We start from the raw sequence: 26,604 nt of genomic DNA, 5'->3' as shown, positions 1-26,604 counted from the left end.
CCCCCCCCCCCCCCCCCCCCCCCCCCCCCCGTGTCTCTGAGAGTCCAAGGGTATCCTCTCCCTCCCTCTGCTCCATGCATGGTCGCTGAGTCACCCACTCGCCTTCCTGGTACAGGGTCTTTTCCCAGTCTGCCGCTCCCAGACTCGCTTCACCCCACAAAGCCCGGAAAGGCCCTACTCCTGGCTGCTTTCTTACCCCTTTGTGTACAAGTGAACCCCAGCTAGTTAACACTAGCGCCATCACTCTGGCCTGCGTTTGGGGGAGGGTGCTTGATTCCATGATCAGCTGCCCATTGCCAACAGCTTCCACTTCCTATCTGGAGCATTGTAAAGCTACACTTCGGGGGGACGTCTGGGTGGCTCAGTTGGTTAGGCAACTGACCCTTGGTTTCAGCTCAGGTCATGATCTCTGGGTCATGAGATTGAGCCCTGCTTGGGGTGCCATGCTCAGTGGGGAGTCTGCTTGAGGATTCTCTCTCCTTCTCCTTCTGCCCCTCTCCACTGCCTCAAAAGAAAAAAAAAAAAGCTACAACTTCTTTTCTATGCTCATATAAAAGCCCTTCTCTGAAGCCTGGTCTTTTCACAGACCGGTGACACCATGTGCCAGCCTTATACTGACCAGTGGTTTGACTTTGGGCAATTCCCAAGCCTCAGTTTCCTTATCTATAAGTGTGGAAAACACACAGTCCATCTCTAGGATGCTATGAGAATGAAACAAGATCATTTAGTAATTCCCACCTAAACATCAGAAGTGGCCTGGAAGATCCCCAACATTTTTTGGTGTTGGATGAGGTGTGTGCTGTTTGAGAAGGCAGGCCCCACTGAGAGAGTGCAGGTGAGGTATCTGATGGGTAGACCAAGGACAGGGTCATCCCCCTCTTCCTTCCTGCCCGTGTTCTCTTCTTCTCGTCCTCAATGCTACAGCCAAGCTGTCCAGAGAAAGGCATCCGTTTGATTTGTTTTGATTCTTGCTACTCAAAGGATCACATATTGTAGATGCCCTCTTAACTGAAATGATGGTTTGACTGACCCTGTAAACACCGTGCCCAATGCCCGCAGCTTCCCAATAGTCATGGCTGGTCAATGACACATCTGCTCCCAATGGTTGAGGGTTGAGTTGTGTGCTTAACAAAGACCGTCTGTGTTTGTTCCCAAACCTATATGGCAGTGGTACCTTTTATTGCGGTCATAAATCAATTTACATGATATGAAATTTAATGAAATTCGGGTGAATAGTTTTCATTTTGTGAAAACTAAGACGAATTCTTTGGGAAGACAAGAAGAAGGGTGATATTGAATTGAGGATAGATGGGACAACTTTTTAAAGTGTGTGGAAAATTCTAAAAATCTAGGAGGGTACTGTGCTCATATTGCTTTGCAAGTATCTTTCAGTTCTTGCTCTACTTAAAAAGAGCAGAAACTGAAAGTCGTATATAATGTATTTATGGAAGACTGTGCTGAACTTGTCTCTTGGTTGAAGAGAAAGTCTTGGTCCCAAATCCAAAGATTGGGGAACAAATGTACATCTTACTGTTGCAAGTTGAAGTAAAACATTTACTGTTTTATGTAGGGTTCTCTGCCTTAAAAAACATAGATTTTTAAGTAGCCCAACAAACTGGTGTCCATCCAACTGGATGAGAATATTTCTACTGGTTCCCCTCCTGGCTGGGACTCTCTAAGCAGCCCCACTCTGGCCTCTTTTCTTCACTGCTCACAGCTCCCCCTTTAAGGTTCCACTCTTGTGGCCTTGCAGCAGAGAGAAAGAGAGAATCGATGCTGAGTCCAGAGCCAACATTCATGCTTCCCCTCTTGGCGTGGACCTAACGAGCATGATGGTATCTTCCTACAGCTGCCTCCTGCTCTTGGTTTATGTTGTTTGGCAGCCTTGTCCCACCCCACACCCAGAGCCGTCTCTGGAGATGGACTGAATGGTGTCCCTCAAAACTCAGATGTTAGAGCCCTAACCCCCAGTGTGATGCTGTTCGGAGATGGGGTCTTTGGGAGGTCATTAGGGTCAATGAGGTCATGAGGTAGGACCCTTAGGATAGGATTAGTGTCTTTAGAAGAAGAACAAGAGAGAGATTCTTATTTCATCCCATGAGGACATAGTGAGAAGTCCGTCGCCTGGAACTGAGTTGCCCCAAACCTTGATCTTGGACTTCTACCCTCCAGAACTCTAAGAATAAATGTCTGTTGGGTAAGCCACCCAGTCTTGTGTTTTGTTACAGCAGCCTGAGCAGACTAACACTCCAAGGAGAGGCAAATAAAACCCACGCTGGTTCTGCAAAGGTGTTTAAAGAATGGTGTTGATTCTGCCCTCGTCCATGATGATAATGATGAAGATCCAAGGTATCTGTGGATGGAGACTCCTGCTCCCTTTCTGTCTCCAGACAAACACGTCATGCTCACTGTCTCCTTAGATCACATATCCTCCTGGGAGATCCTGGGTATCAACAGGAAGTCTAAATGCCTTGCCTGAGGTCACAGTTTTCAAAGACAGACCTGTAGCTCTAATCCTCGTCCATGCCATTTAATTTCTTTTTTTTAAAAGACTTTATTTATTTATTTGACAGAGAGATAGAGAGAGAGAGCACAAGTAGGCAGAGTGGCAGGCAGAGGGAGAGGGAGAAGCAGGTTCTCCACTGAGCAGTGAGCCTGATGTGGGGCTCCATCCCAGGACCCTGGGATCATGATGTGAGCCGAAGGCAGCTGCTTAACCAACTGAGTCAACCAGGCACCCCTTGTCCATGCCATTTTCTAACCAAACTTTAGATTCATGGCTGTCAACTTTTTTCTGGCACGATACACAAGGTAGGGTTTCCATGTGTAATGCCTTCTGATTTTGATAGCGTCTGAAACATCTGACTATTTGACCCACTGGAACAGAGATTGGCTAGTCACCTACTAAAAGTCCTTTGTTGCTTTCCTTCTTGGTTACAGAACTTTGAATTCTCTTGCAGCTAGGTGTGACCATGTGACTAAGTTCTGGCCAACAGGATGTAAGCAGAAGTGTGTAGGACCTCCTGGAAAAGTTCATAAAGGGAGCAGATCTGGCTGGGATGTGCCTCCCTTTTGACCTGGACATCTGTTCTCCATGTTCCTGTTTCTTCAGACTATTTGGAAAGTGGGAGGCCCTGTGGCTCTTTGTACCATAAGATGATAGTGAAGACAGAAACCAGAACGAAGATACTGGGCTGAAGTACAAAGAAGGGGTCTGGGCTCCTGATGATTTGGAACCACTGCACCATGAAAATGGGCAAGTCAGGGTGGTGTCATCACTCATGCACCCCCACAGCCTAGATCTAAATCCCATGATGAAAGGAGTAACAGGTGACACTGAGTAGCTGTTTCCAGGTCCCTTGATGATTGGGACCCAAGACAGCTGGTATGGGGCCTGGAGAACAAAACACCTCACAGAACTGGAGAGACGCTTTCATTCATCTCACTTCTCTGTGGAACCCAGCCACATCCCGGTGCAGGGAAACTAGAGGGCACACAAGGCCTTTGGGGTACCCCATGTTTTCTGAGCTTTGGATCCTCACCCCACACCCTCAGGAAGTCTGAGCAGCTGCAAGAAGAACAGTGAGGGAGTACTGCCCCACATAGCCTTGAAGGCAGCAATATCAGTCATGGAGCTCAAGGTGAAGAACTCAAGAGGGTCGCCTTTGGCCACCTGGGATGGCTAGACAAAACTGGGGCTCAGGGTGTCCAGTCATGTAGGTAGGACATCACACTGGCGAGATTTGAATGGTGACTTCATTATAGTCACAGGTTGGGGGCTTAGGGACAAGTGACCCATGTTGATGACAGAGTGATATGGGATGCCTCAGCCAGGAAAGGCTGCCTTACTTCAGGGGGGCCCTCACTTCGACCTGCCTATTCCTATTAGGCTGACCTGCCATTGCGAAATGCATACCATTGATCTATGTCTTCTTTCATTTCAACTTTAGGGATGGGGTCTTCTGGAGAGCGAGGATTAGGGGTCTTTTCAGGCTGAAAGAAGAAGGAACAGTTATGGGACTGAGAACCCAAGATCACACTGGTGATGGGGAACAGGGATAACTTGTCAGTTACATGAATTTTCCATGTTGGAACAAGATCCAGCCTGGCTGAATCTGCTGGAAAACAAGAACATTTTCCCCTGAGATTTTACTCAAGTTTTCAAACCACCAACTCATACGAGATATTTTCCAGGAGAATGATTTTCTGCATTCTGTCAACTTATTTTAGTTGTGATTGTATTTGATATGCTGATATTCTGGAAGAATTGCTACTGACACCCAGAATCCAATCAACACATTCAGTTTTGCAAAACAGACATTCAGAGAAACCTAACGTTTTTAGGGCTGGAACAAAACACACACATCAGCTAATCCTCCTCTCATTTCATAGGTTAATAGGAGTGATTGGTGAAGGTCACACATCTAATGAAGGTGAACTTGAGACCAGAACTCAGGAGACCCTACCTTGTAAACAGTGCTGCAAACACTTTATTCTGCAATTTCACAGTTTGGATTCCCATTGACTGGCCCAAATACACTACGTAAGGGCTGAGATTCTTTTCTTAATTTTCCCCGTGTATTTCTCTTAGAAAGAATTGACAGACTGTTTCCTGAGGTAACAGCAGTCAAATTGGACAGGATAATAAACACAGAAGCACCTAATGGTTTATCTACACAAGACCAAGGTCAATCCTGGAGTCCACTGCCCCACCCCCTTTCACTCTCAGAGAACAAACATCATGTAAATTATCTATTTTGATTTGTTGAACCGAATAGCCTTCCTCCCCTCCCTGCCTCTCCCTTCCCCTCCCTTCCTTCTTCCTCCTGCTTTGCCCTCCTCCCTCAGCTCCCTCCTTCCGGTTCCTACATTAGACTTGCAGTCAGAATTTCTCTCTAGGACTGCTTCCAGCCAAACATCCGCCTGGCTTCTGCGCACGTCAGCACATTTCCCTCATCCTGGCCTTCCTCTCTTCCCACCTCCCTCTGTGCTTTTGTTTCCAAATTGCGGGTCTATCAAAATTAATGAACTCATTTATTTGCTCTATATCAAATGCACACGGAAATTACTGTATTTCTAAATAGACCGATAGTGCTGGGTAGACACATTCTGATCTCCTGAGAGCCACCACGGTACCTCTTTATAACCTTGGGAATGCTTACGAGAACACGATTGTGGCAATGTTGAGAGGCCTCTGACAAGACAGAAGGTTTTCTTGATCTGTGTTTGCCGGGTCCCTTTATTTCCTATTTTGAGTATGTTTGGAGCTCTACAGAAAAGTCAGCAACGAGGTTACGCTGTGTGATCAGTATTCTAGGAGGCTGCCAAGGAAAAATCTGAGACACATTATTTTGCTGGCAGAGCAGGTGTTCTGCTTTGAGTTGTAACATAACCAGTGAGCAATAGCTCATGAAATGACCTTCTTTTCAATTTATTAAAGGGCAAGCGTTTCTTGGAAATCCATATATTTCACTAAGCTCTAAATCAAGACTGCATCTACCAGAGCCCTCTCCAAATCTCTTGCTCCAATTTTGACTTTCATAGACGAGGGCACTAACCCGATCATTTCCTCCTATCACTTGCTAGGAAGCCTAGCCTTTGTGTGTATTTCTTAAAGGGGCGTGCGTGCAGTGGGCTGAATTGTCAGCGCCTGTTCTTCTCAGATGTGACTGCAGGGCTGAGCCTGATGCTCAGTCCCCTCCTTACAGTCCAAGGCCACAGTCGCCTTTTTGTTGGTCAAAAGGAGGACAAAGTCAAGTGACCCTAGGAGACGAGTTTCAACCATTCCCACAGATGGACCAACAATCCCTACCCTCCCAACCCCTAACACAGCTCTGGTCGGTAGCATGATCTAGGGACACACTTTTTTTTTTTTTTTTAAAGATTTTATTTATTTATTTGACAGAGAGAGATCACAAGCAGGCAGAGAGGCAGGCAGAGAGAGAGGAGGAAGCTGAGCAGAGACCCCGATGCGGGGCTCGATCCCAGGACCCCGAGATCATGACCTGAGCCGAAGGCAGAGGCTTAACCCACTGAGCCACCCAGGCGCCCCTAGGGACACACTTTCAATCCCTGTATTTACTTGGTTCTCTGGGTCATTCCTTGACTCTTTCAGGTTGCAATTTGTATTCCAAGCCACAGAATTCCAAAATGCGAAGATGTGAATTGGATGTGCAGGGACCAACTTTGCCTTTTCCTCTACCACCTTGTCTTGTTCCTCCTCCTTTGTGTGCAGAACAGCCACATCCCCTCCCAGCACTGGGTGAGCAGGTGTGCTCTGGGGATCTGTCAAAATTTCACAGGGCACTCTAGGGTGGCTCTAGGAGGCAGGAGTGAAAATATCCCAGGGGCTTTGTTGCCCAAAAGTTCCTGGAAGAATAGAGACAAATAAGCATAGTATGGGAGCTAAACTGGCTTCTAATTGGAGCAAAGCTTACTGCTAAGATGGCTAGGTCAACCTAATCAAATTTAGTTCCACTTTCATAGTTCCTTAAGAAACAACTCCAGGGCAGTTGGCTCTGGAAACCTGAGCCTGGTATGCCTCCTACAAAATGCATCACATGGGCGCTTAAACTACTCCGTAATATACTAAGGATTTACAGAATAAATTCTAAACAGTTTTAACATTTACTTCAAGGGGTATCAGTTAGGGAAACAAGATGACCTGCTGAAATAAATATACAGAGTCTCTCTACACAGTAAGTCAGGTTAATCTTATTACTTTAGCCGACCCTGGCTAGGCCTTTCCCCATACACAGCCCCTCCAGTCCTGAATCATTCCTACAGAAACATGACCCTATGATAACAGGGTTCCTTATCAAACTCACTGAGCTCAGTCTGGCTGAGTTCTTAAAGTTTAACTGTCTTTGATTTTGCTAATTTTTGTGAAAGTAAGCTGACTTTACTGTATGGCCTGAATTTTGTTTTCCCCCCAAAACTCACATGCTAAAGCCCTAACCCCCAATGTGACTATATTTGGAGATAAAGCCTTTATGAAAGTCATTAAGGTGAAAATGAGGTCATAAAGGTAAAGCTCTGATCTGACTGGGATCTGATAAGAAGAGATACCAGAGCAGTCTCGCTGCCATGTGAAGATACAAGAAAATGGTCCTCTGCAAGCCAGGAAGAGCACTCTCTCCAAAACCCAACTGTGCTAGAACCTGATCCCAGACGTCCAGTCTCCAGAACTGTTCTCATGTGAGAAATAAATGTCTACTGTTTCAGTCGCCTGGTGGATAGTATTTGTTAGGCAGCTTGAGCTGACTAATACACTTGGCCTCGGAGAATTCCTGACTCAACAGAGGCTACATCAGAAACCCTGAACTGGAACTGAGGTAATGGCCAGGTAGATGTTCCATACCTATGTACTTCCCGTCCACACTCCACAGGCGCACAGTGCGGTCAAGGGAGGACGACAGCAGAAACTTTTCTTCTATCAGCTCCAGACTAATGAGATAGAAAGGGAGGAGAGATGCTCCAAGGCTTGTCCAGCATGAAAGACACATTGGATCAAAATGTCAATGCTCCATTAATTACAGTTGGAATATAGAAACCAAGTCAATCTCCCCAATTATTCCTGGTACCATTCTTTCCCTGCCTCCTACCATACCACACTCTTCAAATTCTCCAGCTTCAGCCCCAAGGTATCAAACAAGATACACTGGAAACCATCTTATGGATGATGGGCCTAGGGGGTAGATCACAAGGTTGTAAAAAACAGCCCAGCCAGAGTTCAGGTCATGCCTTTAGCACTGACACCTTTCAACTCAGTAAAAAAATTAAATAAATATAAATAAATAAATTAATTAATTAACTAAATTTCCAAACTTATAGTAAAATACCAGATCAGATCTAGTCAAGGAAGACAATCATCCATTTACAAGAAAAATGAAGACTTCCAGTCAGTCTTGTGCAAACGATACCTATATTTTCTTTCACCAACAGCAGGACTGGAATACTGTCTTCCTATTTCAAGTAATTCAGAGACCTTCTGAGAGTGTTAATGTGATCAAAGTTCTGAAAAGTATTTTAACTCTTACAAATTTTCGAACTCTAAAATGGATGGTACTCACGATGTCACCACACTGACATGGGCCTGCCAGAATGTCACATCTAAATCGAAAGAAAGAACACACCTGAGTACAGTGGGAATTAATGCGAGATGCTGTACAACCATTCCTACAGGACAGGGTCAGATCTGGATGAGTGTCCTGCAAGGGGAGAGGTACTAGTGTGGCAGTCGTTGGTTTTGTTATATTAATTGATAAGTGTTTATCGAGCACCTCCTTTGTATAAGACCCTATCCCAGGTCCAAAGATGTACACAATGGGTCCTGTGCAAGGTGCTTATGTTATGGTTTCCCTCAGTGCTTAGGGTTTGGTAAGCATGCAGAAGCAGACAACTAATGAGAATTATTTTGTGAATTAGCCAGGTAAGAGCTATGTTCCCAGTACTTGGAGTAAATGACCTAGACTAGGCAGGTGGCTCTTACTCTTAAATTCCAATTTCTCTTACTCTAGCATTTTTTTTTATTTTTATTTATTTATTTTTATTTATTTATTTATTTTTTACTCTAGCATTTAAACTTCTGTGGTGAACAGGAAAAGATGACTCAGTGGAAGTATGCAAATATTTACCTCTCTATTGGCTTTATAGAAATGTATTTATATATACATATAGAAATATAGAAATGCTATATTCTATATTATATAGAATAGTTATATAGTAATGTATATGGGGTTTCATATAACCATTTATGTATGTTAGATATTAAATATGCTAAACAAAGCTAAATATGCTTAGTTAGAAAGTTGTCTAAGGGACACAAAAAAATAAACAAGTCCTGAAAATTATGTATTGTGTGTATGTAGGTGCCCCTGTATATATATATATGGCTTATATGTGTGGATAGAAATTTTCTGGAAGAAAATGAAAATTCATTAACAGTGTTCTCCAGATGCAGCAAGGGCAGGTTAGGAGGCAGTAGAGGTCACAGTTAACAACTACTACTTTCCATTTTCCATTCTTTTGTGCTGTCTAATTTTTTTTTCCAAACTTGAGCACTTTTACAATTGCTGAAAGGGTTTTTTTTTTTTTTTTTTTTTTTTTTAAAGATTTTTTTTTTTTTTTTGACAGAGATCACAAGTAGACAGAGAGGCAGGCAGAGAGAGAGAGGGAAGCAGGCTCCCCGCTGAGCAGAGAGCCCGATGTGGGACTCGATCCCAGGACCCTGAGATCATGACCTGAGCCGAAGGCAGCGGCTTAACCCACTGAGCCACCCAGGCGCCCTGAAAGGGTTTTAAATTTTTAAACATTTTTCTGACTGCTAAACCAATATGTTTCTGGAAAACTTAGAAAATACACATTTCCAAAAATAAAAAATAAATAACCTCATCTACAAAGAGCTAACATTTGCTAAAACTTTGGTGTATGTCCTTCCAGACTTTCAGTCTTCCATATACTTCTTCGTTTTTTTTTTTTTTAAGATTTTATTTATTTATTTGACAGATAGAGATCACAAGTAGGCAGAGGCAGAGAGAGAGAGGAGGAAGCAGGCTCCCCGCCGAGCAGAGAGCCCGATGCGGGGCTCAATCCCAGGACCCTGGGATCATGACCTGAGCCGAAGGCAGAGGCTTTAACCCACCGAGCCACCCAGGCGCCCCTACTTCTTCGTTTTAACAAAGACTCGTACTTCAGTAATTTCGCAATCTGAATTTTTTCACTTAATAATTTACCATGAATATTTTTCCTGTGAATACATTTTCATTTACAGCATTATTATTTAATGACTAGATGGCATTCCAGTGTATTTGTTACACCATCATGTACTGAACCAATTCTCCTTATGTTGGATATCTAGCTTGTCTCTAATGATTGTCTTTCATACAAACAATGTTTTGATTCACAACCTGATAACTAAATCTTTGGGCACTTGTCTTTTTTTTTTTTTTTAAAGATTTTATTTATTTATTTGACAGAGAGAGATCACAAGTAGGCAGAGCGGCAGGCAGAGAGAGAGGGGGAAGCAGGCTCCCTGTTGAGCAGAAAGCCTGATGCAGAGCTCGATTCCAGGAGGATCATGACCTGAGCCTAAGGCAGAGGCTTAATCCACTGAGCCACCCAGGTGCCCCACACTTGTCTTATTATTCTTTTCGGCCACATGCCTAGAAGTAGGACTGCTGGTCTGAAGCTTTAGATACGTACTGTCAACTTGCCCTTCAGACAGTATATACCAATTTGTTATTTAAGAGCATTTGAGTGCCCATTTTCCTGTATCTGTGCCAGCTGTGAATATTTTCATGAAACTATTTGTTACTACATCCATTTGTAAAGGGTTGAAGAGAGCCCCTCCCATCCTCACTGGTACAATTTCATTTTACCAATGAAAACATTCAATTAAAATCAAAGCTGTGCTAATCATGGTATTTAACAAGGAGCCTTCACTGCTTACTCTTGGGGGACTGCAGCTCAGGTCCCTGTAGGCCATACTCTTTGATGTCATAAACGTGCACAAAACCTTCCTGGTCAGTCACGTAGACAAGGGCATCTCCTGCTGTCACCGCGATGCTGCTGACCTGCGTTTTGTCCCTGGACTGAAAGAAACATGCACAGCGCCCATTACAGAGACACCCACATGGTGCTTCCCAGACACACACAGACATAGCCCCTCACACATACATACACACGAGCATAGCCTTTCACAGACATGTACACACGGGGCCACTCGTAGATAGCCAGACACACACGCACATACACACACATAGGGCCCATGACACACACACAAACACACGTGCACACATACGTAGTCCATCAGAGATACACGTGGGGTCAGGGTCATTGCAGATAAAGCAATGTCTTTATCTTGCTTGTCAGACAATGGCAAGTGGAATGCTATATCTCATTTATAGCAAGAACCAATCACTGTGCCTGTGTTAATCTTTCAGTGAAATAGGGAAATGCTATATAGAAAAATACAGCTAAGAACTTGGAGCCCATAAGAGTTGCTGTGTTTCATAGCCAGGCTAGTGTCAAAAAAGAATAAAAACAACATGGGTTCCTGGGTGGTTCAGTCACTTAGCAACTGCCTTCAGCTAAGGTCATGATCCCAGGGTCCCGAGATAGAGCCCTGCATGGGGCTTCCTGCTTAGTGGGAAGTCTGCTTCTCCCTCCCCTTTCCTGCTGCCTCTCCCCTACCCCACCACTGCGTGCGCTCTCATACATTCTCTCAAATAAATAAATAAAATCTTAAAAAAAAAAAAAGAAAACAAAAAACAACAGACCCAAAGCCTGGAAAGTGATTTTCAACCAACTTCCCAACTTACGGGAGTGAAGTTTGCAATGGGACAGGCCCCACCAAACAGCTTCCAGAAGGTGACAGAACCTGTGAGGAAGGGCAGCGTGGCTGTGCAAGCCCCCACTCCCACCCCAACCCCCCGCCCCTGTGCTGAGTGTCTGAGCCTTTGCTGACAGGCTCTGCAGCCTCATGACCCAGGACCTTGTTCTTTCTCCCTTGGCTAACTGATCAGTTAGAATTATCAGTAAATACTGGGGCGGGGGTCTTCTGTATGGGTTTTGGATTAACTGGCTCAGTAGCCTTTTCTTTCTCCATTAATCTGGGCAGATTTCCTGATGAGAAGGGCCATAGAGGAAGGGTCCAGAAATTTGGGCTACAGCAATAATTAGTGTGTGTGTGTGCGCGCGTGTGCACGCGCACGTGCACATCTGTGTGCCTGTATGTATGAGCACTTATTTCACACACACTGTGGGACTTGCCTAGTCAAAGGAATTTGGGGAGGGGGGGCGAGGTCCTTTTTGGCCTACCAGTTATGCACAATTCTTGACCATGTTTTATATGTGGATGTTCATGAAGCAAGCCTTTGTGAAGGGGGACCCCATGTGTACTGCATCCTCTTAGGAGCTCCCTAATGAATGCACTTTCCTCCTCTTCTCTCGGGAGCAAAGGGGTTCTGTGCTCCCACTGGGTAAAGCACAAGCCATGGACGCCTCATGGTAGAGGGTGGAGAGAAACATCCAAGGACATCTGCAGCTTGGGGGGCCGCTGGGACCCTGAGTCCTCAGCCTCTGTCACTACATGATAAGAAGGACACAGATGACCAAGTACCCTGGGACCAATACACATATCTCAAGCCTTCCCTTTCTACCGGAACACAGGTGGCTGGCTGCTTTCAACTCGCAATTTTAATTAAAATCCTACAGCTTTGGAACAGGACTGTGGCCCACTTGTTACATTTTACTAAAGCCCACGGTGGGGGGCCGGAGGGGTCATGTCATTTGTGGAATGTCACCAAACTAGTTAGTGGCAGATCTGGACTCAGAAGCTCATCCTCAAGTTCTTGGGGGAGCCCCAGCTTCTTCGTCCTAAAATGAGCAAGCTACGTAGCCGATCTCCACTCAGGATTCTTTGTTTGTCTTCTTCTTTGTTCAGGCCGCCTGTGGTTGCTTGTGGCCTTCCCCTTACAGAATGTGCTGTGGCTGCTTGTGGCCTTCCCCTTACAGACTGTGCTTGGCGTTTCCTCAGCCTGACTCAATGATGTCCTCTGTGGCCCACTTCACTTGCAGAGGGCCTCTGAGTGGGCAGCTGGGGCAAGGAAACTTGATTTGGAGGAAGGGGGAGTCAGGCCCTCACTCTCCATGTGACCACCTCGCTGGCTGGCAGGACTGGGCCAGAGCAGGCCAGGGTGGGGGCCTGGTCAGCCTAGGTTCCAAGGAGAGACAGCAGCCAGAGGGAGGGATAGGAGAGGTTGCAGAGGACAGGAATGAGTGACTGGGGACCCCCCTCTCCAAACCTGGGCTTGCAGTGACCAAGTCTTAGCAAAGAGCAGCACAGCCTCTGGGGGATGCCATTCTCACCTCCAGGCCCATTGGTGATGAGGGAAGCAGCCGCTGATTCAAACTTGGCAGCCCGAGACTTCAGGAAGATGAGGCAGGAAACACACCGGTCTGGGCCTGGTGACCAGGGAAAGTTTGGTTGTGATCTCCATCAGGCTCACAGCCCTTTCTTGCCCCCTTCCTGCAACTCTGCCTCTCCATACCCTACCGTGGGCCTGAAGCTGGAGCTGAGCATACAGGGGTGCTCAGGCAAGCAGGCACCTGTGCTGGTTAAGAACCAACCCAGGTGAAGTCAGGTGTGAAGGCTAATGGCCCTGGCAGCGCAGGACCCTAGGGCTTTTGGAGAGAGTGAAGGATTTGGGAGAATTTGCCCGGGATTTTATGGGTGTTCCTCAAGAAGCCCCACTCTCCAAAAATTCCTGGATTGGAATAATACGAATTAATCTTATGTCACCTTCGACATTTACTAAGATGGAAAACCATGTGAAATCCCATGGCTTATTGGATTATTAACCCCACGGCCAGATGAGGATGTAGAGGCTTATAAAGGTGAAAAGCTTCGCTCAAGGCCATAAAGATATTCATGTTTCTATTCACTTGTTTGTTTGTTTGTTTTATCAACATCTGCTAAATCTCTGGTACAGCCGAGGCATTGCACTAAGGGCTGCAGAGAGAAAGGGAAGCAGAGAGCCGAACCAAAGCAGAACTGGCCCCAGGAATGAACAGGATGCTGATGGCACCTGCAGGATGAAGGCTTCTCAGGGGAAGCAGCATCCGATCTGTAATCTCGAAAGATACCATGGGCAGGGGGCAGAGAGGGCTCTCTAGGGAGAGATGTCAAACCCCGATCTTCACAGCACAGACAAGTATCTGAATAACTTCAAAGCCCACCACCCTGCTTCACCTTGGTCTTCCAGTCTCCTGGCTAGATTTCCAGGACCTCCACACAAGGGCCACATCTGTCTTGTTTATCACTTATCTGTAATCCCCTCACAGTGCTTGGCACACAGAACTCAACTATTTGCTGCAGAAGAAAAGTCCAACAAGCTCTTTAGAAGCAAAGCTGTGAGAGCCACAAAGAATGTTGCTACTTGAGGTTGTGGGCAAGGAACTCCCTTTATATTGCCCTCCTTGAGTCTGTGGGCTCCAGGATACATAGGTTGCCCAGAGTAGAGGTGCAATGAATGGTCTCATGTAAATAAGGGGCCATATAAATAATGGGGTTGGTACTGGAGTTAAATACGAGGGGTGCTGCTCCTTGTACTTAACACCGTGAGGACACTCATGTATCAGGTTGTTAATCATTCAACAATATTTATTCTGGCCTCTGAGCTCAGCACTGTGCTGTGCACTCAGGAAACCATAGTGGACATGGTAGATTCAGGCCCTCTCATAATCATTGTTATTGAGCTCTCTGGCCTCAGATTCCTGATCTATGAAAATGGGTGCAATAGTACCTATCTCTCAGGGTCATTGTGAGACCTAAATGAGATAAAATATTAAAAGAACTCAGGAAAATGACATAGAAGATTAAATATAGTATTTTAAAAATATTTATATGTTATATTAATTATAATTATATTATTATTAAATACTAAATACTACTTAAATTATTATATTTATTAAATATTATATTGTTATAATAAATATCATTAGTTATAAAAATATTTTTATATTAGTTTCCTAGTTAAAAAGCTTAGTATCTAAGAAGTAATAAATGAATTTGGCAAAGTAGCAGGATACAAAGTCAGCCCACAATAATCAGTTGCATTTCTATATACAAACAAGGAACCATCTGAAAAGGAAATTAAAAAAACAGCCCCATTTCCAATAGCTTCAAAAAGAATAAAATATTCAGGAATTAAGGAAGTGGAAGGCTTATACAATGAAGCCTACGAAACATTGCTGAAATAAATTGAAGACATAAATAAATGGGAATACATCCATGTTCATGGATTAGCCGACTTAATATTGTTAAAAAGTCAATACTATGCAAAGCAATCTAGGGGCACCTGGGTGGTTCAGTCAATTAAGTGTCTGCCTTCAGCTCAGGTCATGATCCCAGGATCGTGGGATCGAGCCCCTTATCAGGTCCCCTGCATGGAAGGGAGTCCATTTCTCCCTCTGCCTCCGCCCCCCACCTTCAAAAAAAAAAGTAAATAAATAAAATAAAACTACACAAAGCAATGTCAATGGTATTTTTTACAGAATAGAAAACCCATCCTAAAGTTTGTATGGAATTTCAAGGGACCCCAGATAGCCAAAATAATCTTGAAAAAGAAGAGCAAAACTGGAGGATTCACACCTCTCAATTTTAATACTACTATAAAACTACAGTAATCAAAACAGTGTGGTATTGACATAAAGACAGACATGTAGACAAATGGAATAGACTAGAGAGCCCCAAAATGAACCCTTACATTTATCGTCAAATGATATTTGATAAGGGTGCCAAGACTGTTCAATGGGGAAAGGACGGTCTTCAAGAAATGGTGTGGGAAAACTGGATATCCACCAGCAAAAGAATGAAGTTGGATGCTTATCTACATATAAAAATTAACTCAAAGTGGATAAGAGACTTAAAGGTAAAACCTAAAACAGTAAAACTCTTAGAAGAAAACAGAGGACAAAAACATCAGGACATTGGATTTGGCAATGATTTCTGGGATATGACACTAAAGGCACAAGTAATAAAATTTAAAAAAGACAAATTGGACTTCATGAAAATTTTTTTAAAATGTACATCAAAAAACACTATCCACAGTAAAAAGGCAACCTACAGAATGATAGAAAATATTTGCAAATCATATATCTGATAAGGGATTAATATCTAGACTAGAGAGAACCTCTAAAATTAAAACAAAAAAAAAAGAAGAAGAAGAAGAAACAAAAAACAAAACAAAAGTCTTAGTCTCTCGGTGATCCCACTGCTTTCCTGGGTTTTAGTCTGGTTACAATCTCCGTCGTTCTCTCTCACTGTCAAATTCTTTCTCTTTGATGTCAAGGAAGATGTGACAATCCCCAATATAGGGAAGAATGAAGCTAAAATGTCAAAAAGCCAGCAGAAAGTATTTGTTTTGGTCTCATTTGGCTTGGCTTACACCACTGCATTTCTCCCTTAGCTCCCCTCTCTACTAAAAATTACTTCAGAAGAACAGTCTGGACAGTTTTTCCAAATAAGATGGTGACCCCTTAACCAATCCCATGTGAAAAAGACCACTGGGTTCTGGTTTGACCTTCAAGAAGAGCCAATACTCGTCTTTCCTGGAAGGATAGGGCACTTTCCCATATTTTCATCTCATTTGTGCAATGTAGAAATATGAATTATTGGTAGCTATGGCTGGCTTCATATTTGGGGGAGAAAAGGAGTTTCTCAAAGCCAGCAGTCATATAACTTTAAGCAAAAAATGCTGCTACAAACAGGGTTTTAAATTAGAGCTGCTGGCTAAAAGGTCAACATTGCATTCTTGGCCAGTGAATTTATTTTCATTTTAATGGCAAAGAAAATAATCATTAGAAGGAAATGCCACTGCTTTTCCCTCAAAGATTTTTAAAAGTTTTAGGCACTAGCAGAAAGAACCTCATAGAAGAATCTTTTTTATGTTATAGAAAAGGGGATAGGAAAAGAATGAGTAATAAGGGAACAGGTTGGAATGGCTGGGTGGCTTGGTCAATTAAGCATCTGCTTTCTGCTAGGGCTGTGATCCCAGGGTCCAGGGATTGAGTCCAGCAATGGGCTCCTTGCTCAGCGGGGAGTCTGCTTCTCCTTCTGCCTGCCATTCTCCTGCTTGTGCTCATTCTCTACTCTCTGACAAAGAGATAAATACAATCTTTAAAAAAAAAAAGGTCTACAGGTAAGAATTTCTTTTTAATCTCATGGTATTCAGTTTCTAGCCACTGCCTTCCAGAGTGTCTCAATCACAGCAGTCCCGAGGCATTGCTTTAGCATTCTTTTATCTGTTGGGCATGCACATCTTGTGTCTTAATTTAGACTGTGAGCCATTTGAAGGCAGCATCAAGCCTCAAGTCTCTCTCTAGTCTTTTCTATGCATCTCCCTCAGGGTTCTGTCGATGGGAATGGCTCAAAGATATTTTCTGATCAAATGAGTTATTAGAGCTGTTCTTTGGCTAATAAGTTATCAGGTACCTCAAGCAGGAGATTGCAGGGTGGGGTTTTCTGAGGGTTTGCTGGTTGGGTTTCAGGAGATGCAAGAATCCCCCAGTTTTATGTAAAATCTCCAGTATCTCCTGGTTGGGGCTCCATGGGTGTGAGGTAGTAGGTCTCTCGGCTGTTGGCAGATGGGTGTCTACAGACTGCCACTTGGGAAGAATGAACCTGGACTCTGGAAGTAAGGCAAGGAGTGGTAGGAAGCCTTTGGCTGTGGGTTCCCATGGTTTTCCATTCAACATAGCCAGCCATGAAATGGATAGATAAGTGTGTTTTTCAAAGGGTTCGTGACTTAGAGGGAGAGGGGTGTGGTTACCAGCCCCAACACCTAGCACCGGGCCTGGCACAGAGCAGGAACTCAACAGTGTGTTTTGAATGAAGCCATGAATGAACGGGCCCATGATCACATTAGCAGAGAAAGAGGGTCATGAAGAAATGGAACCAGGGCAGAAATTTTAGGGAGAATGGGGTGGGAGATTAGGGAAAAGTTTTGGAATAAAATGTACAAGTAATAAGGGACGCCTGGGTGGCTCAGTTTGTTGAGTGTTTGACTCTTGGTTTCAGCTCAGGTCATGAACTCAAGGTCCTGGGATTGAGCCCCACTTTGGGCTCCATACTCAGTGGGGAGTCTGCTGGAGATTCTCTCTCTCCCCACTGCCCTCTCCTTCCCCCTGCTTGTGTACGGTTTCTCTCAAAATAAATAAATACATGAAATCTTTAATATATACACACACACATACATAAGTATGTATATATATGTGAAATATATATATATATATACACACATACCATACACACACACATATATATACGTGTGTGTGTGTGTGTGTGTGTGTGTATGCATACATACAAGTAATAAGGATTTACCCATGTGGCAGAGTGTAGGGGATGAGGACTCTGGGACCCTGGGTGCCACCTGAGGGGGCTGATGGAGAAGGTGGCATAAAGCCTGGGCATATAGCTGAGTGACACAACAGAAGATGATGTTTGAGGTGGCTTGGGAGAGCAGCCTTGCTAGCTGGGCAAAAGGAGCCTGTGAAGACAGAGGGGTTAATCAGCACTGAAGCAAAGCCCAAGGGGGCTCAACAGGGCAGAGAGTCCTTTAGATGGACAGTAGATGAGAAAAGACTCCCGGAGGTGGTGGGCTGGACTGAGACAGCATCTGATGATGAGTACCTGGGGATGTTGACTGAGCTAGCCAAACTCTTAAATTTCCTCCCAGCTTTGGGAATCTCCCGCCGACAGGTTAAACCTGAAACCAGGCTAATACCTACAAACTGGGAAGCTGTCCAGAACTGAGATCTCTTTAGGACATGTCAGAGTCCTAGGTTGCTAGGGCCTGCGCATAGTAGCCAAGGAGCTTACCCCTGACCTACCCTTTCCATCTTCTGCATCATCAGAGGGGGTGGGAGTATTCAGCTTGCAGTATATGTGGCCTGAGATGACATTCCAAATGATGACCTCCCCATCATAACTGGAGGTGGCAAGAAGAAAAGGTGGGCACTGAGCCACACACAGGATGTCCTCCTTGTGCCCGTGGTTCTGAGAAAGAGAGAGATGGAGAGGGATGGGGAAGAAGTCAAATCCCCCATCACCCCCAGCTAGCTCCCCTTCATCTGATGCCTAAGAAAGAGGATGCAGATGGGTTCCTCCTTCTGTGCTTGCCCACATCGAAGACTCACCTGGAACCAATCCATGCAGCTCAAAAATATGTATTGAGTGAATTAATAGTTGAATGAGTAAGTATTTGAACTTCACGGACTTGCATGATGCCCATCCTTACAGTGGCCATCACTTCCGGGGCATTTTCTGCATAACTTTGTGCTTTCACTCAATAATCACTAACCCACAAACCCCCAGAAGGCAGAGATCACGAGATGACCACTTTGCTCATCACTTCGTCTTCAGTGAATAAAGCAGACTCGGCCCACAATAGGCCTTTGGCATATGCTAGCTGAATGAAAACAAATGAATTGGGCATTGCTATAAACTAGATGCTGGGCTAGGTCCTGGGAATACCATGGTGAAGACAGACAAGGTCTGGTTTCCTGGAGTTTGTATTCTAGTGACTTGTCTCTTTTGGAATATTTATGGGCGTATAAGGTAGGGTTGAGCCATGGCAGCTGATGGTTGGGTACAGTGACTTTTCTTTCTTAGCACTTGTCTTATTGGCTTGGCATCCAGGCAATTTTGAGAAAGGTCATTCAACCCTGGGAGGCTATAGAAAGTTGGGGGGGCACTTTGCTAATAAGAATCACAAGAACTCCCTGCTCATGGGTCCCCAACAAATCACAGGGCAGGAATGTAAGCTCTTAGGCTCTGTGGCTGCCCAAGGATGACACAGTAATTGCATATAATTTTGCATGCCAAGCAGAAGCAGGAAGTAGAGGCTTCTTTGAGCAACGTTACACCCACCACGTCTTGGGCTGCCATTCCGGCACGACATGAGTCGTGGCTGAGCTCACAGAGAGTTGCATGGATTGGTTTCTGTGGCCCCATGCCCCAGCTGTCACTCTTCCTGGAGGGAAAGTGGCTACTTGGAGCTCAAGCTCCCAGCTCTACCTGGACCCATCATGAATCATGCCACAGCAGAGCCTTGGACTGAAAGGTATCTGTCTCATGTGCCCCTGTTTGGGTGGAAGTCAGACAGTGGACTGGGGCTCACCAGGTCATCCTGCCAGTGTGGCTGGGGCTTCCAGAAGTGATGAAAGTCACGTGGTGCATCCTGTATGTAAAGCCAAAGAGGAGACGTTCTATAAGCAGTGAAATGAGCTGCCAACACACTCACAACTTCAGAGAGAAGGTGTTGGCACATTTTATAACCCTACCCCTCACCCCACCAGTGATGTAGATTTTCGAAATGTCAAAGCAAATTCCCCTAGTGCTGGTGGGAATAAAAAGCAATCCACTTCTGACGTTTGGGTGATTGCATTTCAACAAATCATATGTCAACTGACAAACCCTGCTTGGATGGTCTGCACAGCTTTGCCTTCATAATAAGACCCATAGCTGTTGCATGTGTTAAAACAAAAGCCTTCAGCTCAGGAACCTATAATACCAAAGGACGAATTCAACGTCAGGGCTTCTCAGGTAGCCATCTTTCAAATCATCTGGGGATGCAAGGCTTAGGCTGTGAAATATGGTACACCTTCAAATGAATAAAGAACTTACAATGTTTAAAGACCGTCGGAAATCCATGACCATCCAGCATAGCAAGCAGGGGAAATAAAATGTCACAGGTAGATTTAAAACTTAGCTGCAGTCAGCATTTTCAGCTTCCCCTGTCTCTGAATCCCTTCCCCTTCTCTAAGCTATAAAAAGAGAATTTTTTCCCCCATAGAGCTGCTTATGGATGGCATTTCATCTCCTCTTTCCACTTAGAGAGGAACTAGGGCAGAAAGACAAAGTGGGAGGAAGAAGGAAATAAATAAAGGGCTGCACAGTTGATAGGGAGGTTAACCCTCAGTTAGGGATAAGGGTATGTGAGATACAGCTGAAGGCCCTGTACGCAGGGGAGGAGGGAGCATGCCAGCCTGTACAAGGAGTAAGAGCACAAGGCAAGGTGTGGAGAGCTACGCGTTCAAGGCATGGTCTGCTTTGGATTCCTGGGGATGTCCTCTGTGCCTCTGATAGCAATTCTAGCTAACACTTTGTGGTATTGTGGTTTATGATAAGAAACAGGTATTTGGTCTTGGTCCCCATTTTTGGCAGATAACTCCCAAAAGCTTTGGAATTTCTTAAGTGATGGGAGCATGGGAGGTCTCTGAAGTTGAGGGACAAGAAGGACCAGCTTGTGAGACTAAGCCCATAACCTGTGGGATCCAATACCATCTCCAGGGAGATGGTGTCAGGATTGAGCTGAATTATAGGACAACAGCTGGTGTCAGACACTTGCTTCTTGGTGTAGGACCCACCCCCTCCCAGAACTGTGTGCAGAGTCATTACACTTCTTCCCATAGGAGAGAACTAGAGGGAAGAGACTGAAACAAAAAACGTTTAAAAAAAGGTTTTTTAAAGGGAGAAAGGGAAGGAGGGGGGAGTTCTTCTGTCTATATCATGACTTGTAGTAAAGAGAAGAAGCATGAGGAATTACTACAAACGTTGTTTTCAGTGGGAAAAGAATCCACGGGTGGGGGGAGGATGGCAATAGGAAGCAGGGTTTTGAATACCTAATTTTGTATATTCCACTTACAAAATATACATTTATTCTTCTGTCCCATCCAACAGCTATGATACACCTAGAACAGTAACAGAGTAGCACATTTCAATACTTAAGCTTACTATCTCTTTAATTTTTGCCTGCAGTCAAGGCTGTGGTTTAATTTTGCCATGTCTTTGTGGATAAATGGAGACAGCCAGAGAGTTTTTATGAAGAACAAGATAAAACGTAATTGGATAAATTAGGGTCAGTGTTTTCACTCGTACTTAAGGGTTCTGTAATTTCCAAGATCTATAGATGATGCTCTGTGAGCAGCTGCACTCCCGAGGCTTACTCTATCCTAACAGCCTTGTTGAACCATGGAGGCAAGGCACAAACAGAAACTGATCAGGAATTGTTTTCACTCATAGTGTTCAGGAGAGGAGTTATGGGATGTTTATTCTTTGACTTGTGGGTGCTAAATTTCATTACTCTAGTGATCTAGTCTGCTTTACTCCTTTAGAAAGCATTTGGTGGAGAGACAGTGCTCCCTATCTCTACCTCTAAGCAGTCATCAAAATGGGCAAAGAATTGCTTATAATATTCTAGAAGAGCCTAGCCGCCTGAATTACCATCAGGGAGCAACTGGCATCCTCAGAAATTCTTTGACCCATTTCCTTCTGGAAAATTCCCTTCACTCTCTTGGTGTCCTCCTCCAGGATAGATTTTCTATCAGAAAGATGCCTCTCTATATCCAAGCCAAATAAAACTCACTTATTTTGGTTCACCTCCACGTAGGTGCAATCACAGACTTCACTTTGCTTTTCATCTAGAAAGATCACATTATCAAAGTATATTAGACATTTTTCTTTACCGGTTCTTGAACCAGCTTGAACATATTGACTCAAACAAACTGATAACTGGGGAAAACTTCAGTAATGACTTTCTAGTTTTCAGATCACAGTTAGCTGTCTTTCAAGGCCCCACAGCACTGCTGGTTTCCGGCTACACTCATTGCCCTAAAAGGCTGGCCCCGCCCCTGCTCAGCTCTGGGAAGAGGCTGGCCTTCTGCTTACAGGACCCTCCTTGGTGCCCAACACTTGCTGAGCGTGAGTGAACAAGTGAATGCATGCAGGTCAAAAGCAGATCTGGGAATCACAAATTCATTACCCTGAGTGATTTTTGTCTTTTTTACTTCTACTTCATTTATATTCTCTGAGAGTTGAAAACCATCTGCCTTTTATCTTGCTCATACAAGGGTGACAGGCCAGAATTGTGGAAATTCTACCAAGATCAGGCACAGCATGTGAACTAGTGGAATAAAGCCACCTTGGGCGGGTGGGGGGGGATCACCATAATGCACAAAACAGACTAGCTTTTAGTTTGTTTGTCTAGATTTTGACTTGTGTGATGTTTAAAATGTTCGGAAAAGTTAAGCTCGTTCGAGAACTCAAATAAGTATACCAGGTAATAAAGGACTGAGTACACGAGGCTCGGCTGGGAGCACATATGTTTATGTAACGTACGGCTCTCCTCAGTAGAAGTGTAGTCATTGGTAAAATGAAGGGACACAGGACTGTTACATGCATTCTAGACTCCATCTCATTTGTCTCTTCTACACTGACAAAAAATGCCCAATCCCACATCATTATGTTATAGGAACACTTGGTAGGAAGCGACTTGCCGTGTTTCAGTGTGTGCAGACAATGTCCGTTGTTGTAGCTCCATATTTTCAGACAGCCGTCTCTGCCCCCGGTGATTAGCCTAGGAAACAGTCTCCTGTCAGGAAATCATGTCAGGGATCTCACTGCCTAATGGTTGAAGAGACTGAAGAAGACACATACCTTCTTCCACTGGTGTCAAAGGTCAGACATGTGATTCCAGCATTGTCATGAGCCCCAGTAAATCCAGACAACAGTCTTCCTGTTTCGAAGTCCCACACTTTTATCACCTGTATCCGGAAGTTGGAAACAAGTGACACAGAGAGAATGGTTATCAAATTAAAGGGAATTTGCACTTAGAAGTCTATTGTCTTGGATATGAAAGATGAAAATTTACCCTGAAAGTATCCATCTGTAAGTCCAATGCAAGTTGGCTTACCTCAGTGTATTTGTTTGCTGCATAACAAAATACCACAGAATGTGGGACTTCAATAATGGGCATTTAGTTTGTCACAGTTCTGGAGGCTGGAAGTCCAAGATCAAGTTGTTGGCAGGTTCGGTTTCCTTTGAGATGCCTCTTCTTGGCTCACAAACGGCCACCTTCTTATTGTGTTCTCACATGGTCTTTCCCCCCGTGCATGCACACCCAGGGTTTCTCTATGTGTCCAAATTTCCTCTTGTTATAGAGACACCAGTCAGATTGGATCAGGGCCCACCCTAACAACCTTGTGTTAATTTAATCCCCTCTTTAAAGGCTCTATCTCCAAATATAATCACATTTTGAGCAGCTGGGGTGAGGACTTCAACATCAAATTTTGGGGGAACACAATTTATCCCATAACACTCAGCGAGAAGATGAGAAAATTTAGAAATCTTTGGATAAAAATCCCCTGACTACTGAGGATCAGAGAAATAAGTGTGGATTGAATTTTGAGCAGCAAAATTTATTTGGCACCAAGACAAAGCCAAATGAGAAAAATGGCCTATTGGGGGGATGGACATATCTTCTAAACCCTCAGCTTTAAGATATTGTTCAATCCAACTAGTTCCAGGGGGGAATTGCTTTATTTCAGCCCCATCCCTTGAGCAACCTTTGAATGAGAATCATCTGTGAAGGGAGAGGGGAGGCATCTTTCATGACTGTGGGTAAGTAAGTGCCCACCCTAAGGAGAGCATCCTCTGGGGTAGGCTTTCTGGAGCCTGTACCCAAAGGCAGTGACAGGAAGAGAGGGAAAATGCCTGAGGACACACTCTTTCTCAGAACTACTGACTGTTCCTCTTAGTCTTTCACTTTGTGAAAGAGTCTGCTTCATCAACCTAGAGAGACTTCCAGGTCTCTGATCCCAAAACCAGAAGGCATCCTCTCACTGTTGTTGATTTCAAATACCTGAGACCAGATTTTTGTAGTGTACACTTTGTTTCCTTCCCCTCTGTCCTCTTATAGTGTCAGGGTTCCTGGAGATGTCCACAACTCAGGTACATCCATTTGCTCTCCTTAATTTTGCAATAGACCCTTAGCATTACTGGGTTTTACTTTAGTTATTCCAACATTTGCAAACATCCCAAAGCTTCACAACATACAGTGATTTGTAATATGGTTGAGGTCCAGAATTGAATGAAGTACCAGTTGGCATGGAAAAATGAGCAGAAGGGCACAGAGTGGGGCAGATAAGCCCTGGATGATACCCAACACAGACATCTTTCCTTTGGACCTGTCTTCCCATTAAGTGATTAAATAGTCACACGTTTGTTTCCTTAAAAAGAAATTCCCCCAAGAACACTGCCAGCTACCGCAGGAAATGGGAGTGAAAAGTTTGAAGCGAGCAATTAAAATATCTTTAAAAATGACTTTAGGGTTCTATTTATAGAACAAAGAAAAGTCTAAACGTGCTATTTATACTTTTCAGGTGCATTTTGTAGATGGGATTTCATGCCCTAGCAGGGCTCCTCTAAGAACTTCCTTGCCCCAAGCGAGGCTTCCTTTTGAAGTTCCCATTCAATTAAACATATTAAAATGCAACCACATCCCAAATGAAATGTAATCTTGCTATTACATTTTAAAAAATTTACAAAGTATTTGTAGCCTTAAACTCCATTGAAAAATTATTCATTATTCTTTTTTTAATTTTTTAATTTTTATTTTTTTGAAAAATTGTTCATTATTCCTGAAAAGTAAACTTCCATGGTACATATAACTGGATATATCGATATGGATGTAAATAAGTTGTGGTTCCAATGTCATACATTGTAAACATTTAACTGAGTATTTATTAAGTTTACATGGCGCCATTTTCAAGCATAAAATTTTCAGAAGCATTAAAAGTTGGTGGTCCTTAGTTTTCTGCTAGGCAACTCAATGAATAAAATATGGTGTAGTGGTATTAATAACTTCAGGCATCATGAAGACCTTGGGCTACATTCTCTCCTCCACAAATATAGGCTGTAATGTGGCTTAGATACTGTGAGTCATGACAGTGGGCATGGGTTATAAAGATTTCACACAGATCTTCAAGGTGAGCAAATACTCAAATCAATAACTCAATTCAGTAAGTATCTGAGAGTTTACCAGCATGTGCCTAATACAGTTAAGAGCTGAGAGAGTATTTATATCTCAATTCAACATCTCCTTACCACCCACAGGCAGGGAAGATATGCGTTATCAAAAGCAATGCTATTGAAGGAGGCTGACTGTGTTAGCATAGAATTAGGAGCCCAAATGGTAATGGAGCCCTTCCTTCTGCCTGGGTGTGGGAGGGATCTAGGAATTTTCTCAGAGGAACTGATATCCAGAGTTGTGCATTGAAGAATAAGAAGGGCTTTGACAGATCAAGAAGGAAGAGGAGGGAAACATAGATGAGCTGCAGGTTGCCCTAAGTGCCTGGTGAATGATAAGAGATGCAAAGGCTCACACGTGTGACCCAAAGCAGGACAAGTGAGAACTGAATCTAGCACCACCTGGGAGGAACTAACTTGGGGGTTCAGGAAGAAGGAGGTGCTTATATGAGTCCAGGGCAGTGAAGGCAAGATCTGTGGAAGAGAGAGCACTTGAGTTGGACCTTGAAGGATTGCTGTGGAGTGTAAGAGAAGAGGAGGAAGCAGGAGATTCCAGGGTGGAGATTGGAAAATGTTGGACAGCTCCAGGGACAGTCTTGGGCAGGATGCTGAGACCAGAAGGTTGGCGTCCTTGGAGTCACAGGTTGTTCTGATAAATCTGGAGGGAAAATGCTCCTTTATAAGTAGGAGTCCCAACTATGCAGGAATCTACATTCCTTGAGATGAATTGAGACTGAGTCATCATAAAAAACTTTTGATCAACAGACCAAATAATCTATTTCTTTCAATACTTAATAAAACTGTGCTGATGACTAATCGCTGAGTGACTGGCAAGAACATATGCAAAGACAACTGTGTCTCACTGGGAGCAATGCCAACGTGAGTGTGAACATGAAGAGCACAGGTCCAGACTTCCAGACTGTGGTGCCCCCCAGGACTATAAAACCTAAAGACAGGGTGTGCCAGGCAACTACAGGAAGAAGGAAAGAGGGCACAGCCAGATGGCCTGGGACACTGGCTTATAATGCAAGAGCCTAGGCCAGTGATTCAGAAAATGAATGAACCAATGATTTAGATTTCAAAACACTTAAACATCTTGAGTATACTTGGGATGTACTTGCCCTGCCCCCATTAGCTCAAGGACAGAAGGACATGGGTTATGGGATGTGCGTGCTTCTCTGCTCTCACTCCTTATTCAAGGAACCCTGGTTATGTCCTCTCCTGTAGACCAGACA

At 44.1% G+C, this 26,604-nt stretch overlaps 1 protein-coding gene across 1 annotated transcript in view; it reads right to left on the bottom strand.

Moving 5' to 3' along the window:
* Positions 1-26,604, bottom strand: part of LOC111158530 (WD repeat-containing protein on Y chromosome-like) — a 48,769-nt gene that overhangs the window by 1,356 nt on the left and 20,809 nt on the right. The window contains 13 exon segments of the mRNA XM_022520625.1: positions 3,917-3,993; positions 6,083-6,369; positions 7,361-7,446; positions 8,073-8,112; positions 10,451-10,592; positions 11,322-11,380; positions 12,871-12,966; positions 18,394-18,559; positions 19,683-19,742; positions 21,210-21,255; positions 21,930-21,984; positions 22,840-22,919; positions 23,000-23,106. Of these exon segments, the coding sequence (XP_022376333.1) occupies positions 3,917-3,993; positions 6,083-6,369; positions 7,361-7,446; positions 8,073-8,112; positions 10,451-10,592; positions 11,322-11,380; positions 12,871-12,966; positions 18,394-18,559; positions 19,683-19,742; positions 21,210-21,255; positions 21,930-21,984; positions 22,840-22,919; positions 23,000-23,106 (1,301 nt within the window).

This window comes from Enhydra lutris, unplaced genomic scaffold (genome assembly GCF_002288905.1).
Source record: "Enhydra lutris kenyoni isolate GAN:26980312 unplaced genomic scaffold, ASM228890v2 scaffoldscaffold60, whole genome shotgun sequence".
NCBI lineage: Eukaryota > Metazoa > Chordata > Mammalia > Carnivora > Mustelidae > Enhydra > Enhydra lutris.
Note: the sequence above shows the minus strand (reverse complement) of the source record. Positions and strands in the feature narration are given on the sequence as shown.